This window comes from Charadrius vociferus, unplaced genomic scaffold (genome assembly GCF_000708025.1).
Source record: "Charadrius vociferus isolate BGI_N301 unplaced genomic scaffold, ASM70802v2 scaffold90, whole genome shotgun sequence".
Lineage (NCBI taxonomy): Eukaryota > Metazoa > Chordata > Aves > Charadriiformes > Charadriidae > Charadrius > Charadrius vociferus.
The window spans coordinates 8,154,097-8,162,300 of record NW_009647222.1 but is presented as its reverse complement, the minus strand read 5'-3'; the positions used below and the strand labels follow the sequence as shown (position 1 = coordinate 8,162,300).

At 39.0% G+C, this 8,204-nt stretch overlaps 1 protein-coding gene across 1 annotated transcript in view; it reads left to right on the top strand.

Annotated features, from left to right (window-relative positions):
* Positions 1–8,204, top strand: part of ITPR2 (inositol 1,4,5-trisphosphate receptor, type 2) — a 229,919-nt gene that overhangs the window by 159,407 nt on the left and 62,308 nt on the right. The window contains exons 44-45 of the mRNA XM_009879682.1: positions 720–815; positions 2,023–2,142. Coding sequence (XP_009877984.1) covers positions 720–815; positions 2,023–2,142 — 216 coding nt within the window. The remainder of the gene's footprint in view (positions 1–719; positions 816–2,022; positions 2,143–8,204) is intronic.

Below are 8,204 nucleotides of genomic sequence, written 5' to 3'. Positions count from 1 at the left end.
AAAGCAGTCGAACCTCCAAAACCATTTTTCCTCTCCTGTTCAGAGCATCTGATTTAACTGGAAGTCAGACAGGTCTCTGAAGTCTAAGGCACTACGGGGTTACTGCTGCTAAAACTCATGCTATTTAATCCTTGGGAGAGGTCTCGGTGAAGAGCAGCCAGTTGACAAAGTAAAGAATATCTTTATACGTTCCCGCAGAAATGTTTGGTAGTCAAACAAAATTCCAGGAATGTATGAAAACAGTTTATTTTAAAGCCTTTCAGATAATAAGCAGTCAGACTTTATGAAAACCAAAGGGGAAGGAAACCTGCCTGAATGATGAAACCTTTTGTGTAATACATTTTGTTTACCTCTGTTGAGTATTGTTTTAACAGAAAGCCATAGCAAAAATTGCTAGGTGGGCAATAAGAAAAGGAAATGGAATTTCGTTTCTTGTGCACAGTATAGAACAAGGCTCTGTATTTAAGTCGAATATTTTTCAATATTTAAAGGACTTCTTCCAATATAGCATGCAGGGTTAGTTAGCCTTACAGTACACTGACATTAAAATAGGAGAAAAACCCTATTAAATACGTCAGTAAAATAAAAGATGCGAGTAGTTTAAAAATCTCATCCGCTAAAAAAGGGGTCCTCGTAATCTCAATTAAAAAAAAATGCAAGGGTTGTTAATCCATGAAATAGATTTTTAAATTTGCATTAACTTGGGTTTGTATCTCTAGAACAATGCCTCCAAGCTTTTGCTGGCTATTATGGAAAGCAGGCACGACAGTGAGAATGCGGAAAGAATCCTTTTCAACATGAGACCAAGAGAACTGGTGAGAAAACTTCTGAATATTCATAAATCATAGGCTGAAAAAAAAATCTGTCATTAAAACATTTTTAAAATGATCTGCATCTAAGCTGAAAAGTGTTGGCAGCATATAGTGACACAATGTATCAGGGTAGTACTAATTCACCAAAAGTACTTTAAAAGGATCAAGCATGCATGATTTCAGTCTTTACGACTTCATTATTTTTATCCGTTCCAAGCACTTTTCTGTAATTGTTTCCTAACTAAATTATCATACTCTGGTAGACTGTCTTCAAGTACACTTTGTCAGGGGCTGGGAAATTAAGCTAGTACAGTTGGTGAAGCAGTGCTAACAGAAGTGTGTGTGTAGACATATATATAATATATGTATGTATGTTGTATGTTATACATATATGTCTCATGAGCAAAGAGTGTTACAAGCAGTTGTTGCTGTATTTTGGAACAACGATAATACTTGTGTATGTCTCCAGGAATTTTAAATAGATGGTAAGTCTGGAGATACTGGTTCCAATCCAATTGACCATGTCACAGCAATGACTAAAAAACCTGTTTTTTGAGGAGATCTGTGGGCATCAGCCCCTGCACTTGGGCAGAGCCCAGTGGACTGCTTGTTTTGGGGAGTCATCGCCATGGTGGCATGTCAGCATGATGAGGCCGTCCCTAAGGTACAACTGCAGGATCAGGCCCTGTATGCGGAGTGCAGGATTTCCCTGTTGGTCCTGTACGAGGCTTTTGAATATTTTGGAATTACCCTAGCATCCTGCCCAGATCTGTATCTTCCTTTTCTTTTTGGTTTAGTGGTTTTTTCCTATTAAACTGTGTGGAACACTGAGCGATACTGCAGCCAGCTCTAGCCAGACAGAGATCACGGCTACACGCTAAGTGCCGCAAGACTCTACTTGTGGTATCAGTAGATCTGTCTTTAAAAGCATTTGTGAATATACCTGTTAAGAAAGGCTCAACATCCCTGTTCCTTTCTCGTGGTTGCAGTTTTGCTGATGAAAGATGTAGCAGCTTGGAGCTTCATAAATACTTCAAGCTTGTTTTTGTTCAGAAAGTATTTCTCCGACTGCTTGCTCTTCTTGCAGGACTGCGGGGCACCCATCCAGGCTTGAGCTGAACAAAGCGAGCGTGTTCAAACACAGCGTTTGGTGCTTTTTTCCTGAGAATTACATTTATTTCATCTGTCCTTGGTTGGGTTTATGTTACAGGTGGATGTGATGAAGAATGCATATAACCAAGGCCTTGAATGTGACCATGAGGAGGAGAATGGAGATGATGGCATCTCCCCAAAAGATGTGGGCCATAATATCTATATTTTGGCACACCAGGTATGTCTTACTTGTTGTGTGACTGCTTCCAGAAAAGCGTTACCTGGTTAAACTCCACACAAAACCTGACCGATCAAAAAGGGGAGTTTTTCCTTCTTGTGATTTCTGGCTCATGTTTGTGTACAACATGACTTTACCTGGAAAGTTGCTGAGAGCAGGGCAAGCAAGCAGTCTCATTGTATGAGAAGGCACTCTACAGGATTTGGTAGGCTCTCTTTGTGTGAAATAATGATGTAGAGCAAAGCAGTTAATGTACACTTAGCTTTGTCTTTTAACATTAACAGCTCATTCATATCAATCAAATCATAAATCAAGTTATCATTATTGGTGTATTTAAATAGTAGCTTCAGTTGTGCTACCAAGTGAATTTGAATTGAGACGATTCAAATTATTTTACATATATTAATTAGCCAATAAGAATAATTGGACCTTTTCACTGTTTTCTCCTTTTGAATTATGTTGTAGTGCCCTCAAGCTTTTTCTGATCACTTTTGCTTCTCTACTGGTAAAGGTAAAATGGACACTGAAGGTTTTTGTTTAATGGGATATTAATTCTTCAGAGTGGTTGGTATCAAAAATAGTTTATTTTTCAGTTGTCTTAAAAGTATTGAAAAGAGGTTTTTAAATGAAAAAAGTAAAAACCACATTGTTTTTTATTATTATATCATTAACGATAGCATTTGATATAAGGGCCAATTTTTTTTAAAAATGTTTTTACTAAGTAAGAAGAAATAAACAGATAGGGATGGGGAGTGTTACACATTCATTATACTCATTAAGTGTTGTTAGGAACTGAATACTCAATGGAAAAAGAAAAGAAAGCAATCTATAGTTACACTAGTGTTATGCAATGTTTCTTTCGGGCAAGGAATGGAAAAATAGTTATTGAATAATGCTCACACGCTTGAAGCACATTTAACTAAGTCTTGTTTTATGTTGTTGTTATGGATGACCATGTTCCTCTCTTGTGCTGTATGTACATAAGATACCCACCAAAGATGACAGAATTTTTCGAAATGATCTGTAGCGCCTTACCTTGTATGAATGTTTACTCCTTGAAAATTTAAATGCCTGTCAGCCGAATCAAAATGTTGGTATTTTACGTCTTCTATCTACAGTTTGTGTTAGGTGACTTAACAGGGCTCATGACAATGGAAAATAAATTTTGAGGGAGTAGAATATAGTCTTAAAAAATGCTGGGGTCATTTTACTAGAGAGGTCACTGCCAAGGCTACACTAGCTAGCTGAAGTGTAGATAAAGCTCTGTCCCTAGATACATATACAGGGTGCTGGGGAGGCCCATGAAGCCGTTCCACAGCTATTCCAAATGCCTGATCTGTAGTCAGCATTTTGGTTGCGTAAGGCTCACAGCAGTGATTTACTGAGCTCCTTCCTGTTCTGTAGAATTAAATGGCATGCTTGGCTCTGTATGCTGTAAAAATATCCATCTTTTTTTTTTTTAAAAAAAGGACTGTTTTCCTCTTCTTGCATTTCTGTAACACAGTATGTGCGTCTGTTTACAATAGCTGTGCACCCATGTCAAGCCCCATAGCAAAACAAAGCAATGGAAGGGCAGGCAATCTGGGCCTTCCTCTCTCCTCCGCTAATGAAAAGCTATGATTCTTGGCACAGGACTGCTGATCTTTAACCCCAAACTCTTTCCACGTGTGCCCTTTTGCTCGCCCTGGGATGGGCAGGATACGAGCGTGGCCCCTCCTCAGTAAGGCCATTGTTGCCAGGTTCCTTTGCTGGCTCCACTCTCCAAACGCCCTCTTACGCTCTGCTGTGTCCAAGAGGCTTTTTGGTGGCTGGGCCTTCCGCTCGGCTTAGCTGACCCGATTTACATAATATTTATTTGCTGCTCTCCTTACAGTTTCACAGTTCATCTGACTTTATTTTTGTCTACAACCAGTGTGGCTCTTCAGTCACTTTCCTGCCACTTGCTTGTGACCACTTGCTCCAGTGACAGCTTTTTGGTCCCTCTGTAATAGCAGAATCAAGACCAAGAGTTCCTCTTTTTGCTGTTACAGCCCTCAAACACAGACAGTTTATTTTGGGGAGCTCAGACTTTCAGTTTTTGTCGTTGCACTCTTCAGAGAGATGGTGGGTTCTGCATTTTGCCACCACGACATCCTTCCTTGCCCTTCCTGTGGTTGATTTTACCAGAAGCAAAAGGCATTCTTGTAAATGTTTGACCCACAGTGCATAGAAAGTTATAAATATGTCACAAGCAAGGCTGAGATTTCTGTTATTAAATCTCCTTTACAGCCTCCCAACCCCTACCCCAAATGCATACACAAGCACACGTATGCAAGTGCATGATGGTAAGAGGCTGACTGTTAAATATGTTGTGTCACTGACAGTGATCATGTCTCTTCCACATGTTTCTCTGTCCCCTCTTTTCTTTCCTTTATTTCTTAATCCTCCTCCAGCCTGCCACGTGCCGTAGCTGTGCACTGACTCCAGGCTGTCTGGACGCTGCTGCTCCTCACTTTCCCCATTCAACGTATTATCAGCAGAGCGAAGGGAGCACCGCTGAGAGAAAGCAGAACTGATTTATCCATGAGGAACTGCCCTGAGCTGCACCCCCACTCTGCAGCCTGCCTTTGGGGTAGGGCTCCTTCTAGACATAGCTCTTCTACAGCTGCTTGTGGAGGAGTGACTCAAACTGGTGCTTGAGGTTACATCCTGGAAAAATAAGCCTATTATTGCTAGATAGAGAGCATTCACAATTCTATTGAAAATCCGCGGACTAGATTCTGTTTTCTTTGTCTTGTTCAAATGTCACGCTCAGAGCCAAGTCTTCAACTTGACATTGCTAATTTCTTACAGTAGTTTCAGGTGAATGCCAGTGGTGTGTTATGGATAGTCCCATCAGCTCTTATACCTCTTCTAGCATCAGTCAAAAGAAATTGGTGTGGTATTTTTATCGCTGTCCTCTTAAAAGATCCTGTTAAAGCAGGCTGCACTTCATTTTGCAAAGTTAGTAAGGCTGTCTACAAAGGGACTTCATCTTAATGTGATGTCTCTGTAGAGATTACAAAAGCTTTTGACATAGTAGCACACAAAAAGTTTCATGCTTACTCACTTCTTATGTGCAGTAGTGTAGGAGAATCAAGTTATTAAATGGCTACCCAAAAAAACAGAAATCATAAAAGGCTGAAATAATCCTGGCTTTTCAGGTGACTACTTGAGCTTGCTACCTGTTAATTATAATGAAGTATTTCAGTAGTTTATAAACTAAAAAAAGCTTTCTTGGAGTTAATAGTATTTCTATGAGGTTCATGACCCCTGTACATTTACTATGAAGCAAGGCACAGGTTATAACCACAGGCTCCTGTAGTTTTCATGCATGTATATATGTGCTTCTGTTAATAGAAAATACTTTGGAGTGTTTCTCTGGGTTTTTCAGCTAGATGCAAGCTCTGTAAATTGGGCATGAAGCCCGAGCTAATACACTGTACCTTTCAGCAGGGGCTTTATTCATGAGGCTCAGAAGAACGCGAAATAACTTTACATAACTTCTAGCCAGCTTGCAGCATGGGAAGAATGCACTTTCATCAGCCTGTAAAACTATATAGACATGTCCTTGATCTAGAAAGATGTGAGTGGGTAGGGAGCAGGGAAGCAAATTGTAGTACTGTAACAAAATTTTCAAATTTTCAGTGCCTTGTGATTTCCTCTGTTTGGTTCCCAAAGCTGTTGCGGGAGCATAGGGGTATTGACCTAGCATGTCACCCCTTTCATGATGAATGTTCTGTGCTCTCAGACAAGGAAAATGTTTACTCAACTGCTCAATTCTAAGCGTATGCTTAAATGCCTTGCTGGAGAGGGAGCCTAGGTCTTGGAATTCCACAATACCTTTGTAACCTCCAGGTAAATGGAAGGGTTTTGGTTTTTTTTATGAGGTTAAGCTAAAAACTTACTTAAATCACAAGGGAGCACCAAAACTATTTTTATAATTTCCTGGTGGCACCAAGGCTTAATGAAAAGTCATTTCCTCCACCCCATAAGGTTAGAAGAAATTAACGCTGCTTGATATCAGTGCAGTTATACAGCATAAACGAACACAAGCTTGACCCAGGCTATCTTCTGATAGACTAACACAGTTGGAAGTGGTTTTCCATTGATAAGTTCTTAAAATAAACTGGGGGAAAGGCTGCAGGATTTGCTGTAAATTGTAAGGTTCTTGCTTCAGGTACTACTAAGCATACCGTTGCAATTGGACGTAATGAGTAAGTCATACTCCTTCCTCTCTGGTGCTAATTTTAAATGGTCTGAGCAAAATAAGTCATTCAGCCTTATATATTTGTTGATATATTAAAAACGTTAATAGCAGAATCAAGATTTCTTTATCAAACTTGGCAAGCTTTATCAGACTAACGTCTTATTGCTGTGTTTACTTTATGCAATATATTGCATATTAGTGTACACACATGAAGAATATTTGCTAACTAGGCAATTAAAATCGTAATTGACAGCATGGATTTATAGTTGGGGAGTAGTAGTGCACTACAGGCTATTTTTTAAAAGTTACTATTTTTGACATTTAAAATAGGACTGGTTTGATAATGAGACGTGGCTATGATACATTCATTAAGGAGAAACTAAAGTCAGTTTTAAAAAATTTAGCTATCCAAATATATAAAATTCTAAGAAGCACAAAGCCTTTTGTTTCTCTGTGTGTCTGATTAGCAGGCCTTTCTATAGCTGTCATCAAGTTTGAGTACAGCAGGGCTGGGTGCAGCTTTATTTTCCACATCTATTCTGTGCCTAGAACTGCATGGCTCTAGGACTCTTGTATACTACAGAAAAAAAAAAAAAAAAAACAATAATAATAGTAATTTCAGAAATATTTAAATAATTAATCTTTCTTTTTATAGGATTTTGGAACAGTTAAAAGCTTTTGTTAATTTTGTTTCCCCCTCTCTTAAAGTAGGTGGTATTACCCAGTGTTACAGGTAAAGACACCAAGCCAGAAGCAGGTGTAGACAGCAAGTCATTAGCTGTCATGGGAAGTGAACTTGCTTGATTCCCAGAGCTTTGCTTTAACTGGTACATTGGGTGTCCTCCTATGTTCACTCATTCCCAGCTACTTTACTAATAAAGAAAATTGACATTTATGTGGTACTACAGTTGAGAAATGCATAATCACTGAACACATCAGTACTACTCTAAGAGTCTTTTAAAGAGGTCATGTTAACATATATTTTTCAAATAAACTTTCCTGTGCTGCTAAAATTGTGGATTGTTAAGGTAAGAAGAGCTTTCATAAGATAACAGATACAAGTGTGTGCATGTGTGTGAGGGAGGTATTGTAAGGCATAAGTTTTTTTTGTGGCTAGTTATTTTTGGTGTTGTAGCTTGGAACAGCTGCTGGCTTTCCTTCACTTAGCTGTATTTTAATGTTTAGACAGATGAACTTAGACCTTGGTCCTCCTTCTCCCTTGTGTTTGTGTGTGCGTACATAAAATAAAATACATTTGTTAAAACATAAACTATAAAGTAAATGTGAATTCTTATACCCATCCATTTGTCTTGACCTGCATATAATTCAAGTCAGGACAAAGGATTCCATGGCAAGACCTTGCTTAAAATGATGGGAGCAGATTTTCCATGGTTTAATGTATGGGGAACACAACAAGTAACACTATGAATGTGTGCCTCCAAATGCGGGATAGGATCACTGCATGTAACTTTCCCTTTAGCATGAAAATCCAAAGCTGTCTGAACTGGCTAGGTTTTCCCAGGCAGACAAAACAGTATTCTTCATGAAGTAAGTGTGACTGGTCAGGGGTAAATTTGCGGTGAGATTTGACTGTTTAAAAAGAAATGTTGATGAAGAAGTCAGAAATTAATTACTTAATACTGTGCATTGACAAGCACCTTCTATAAGACACAGCAAAGAAACATCTGGAAACCTATTTAAGATAGGGAATGGTGGGACCCAGTTACAACCCCCAGTAGTCTGCAGTGGGCATTAACTGGCTGAAATTATAGAATCATAGAATGGTTTAGGTTGGAAAGGACCTTGAAGATCATCAAGTTCCAACCCCCCTGCC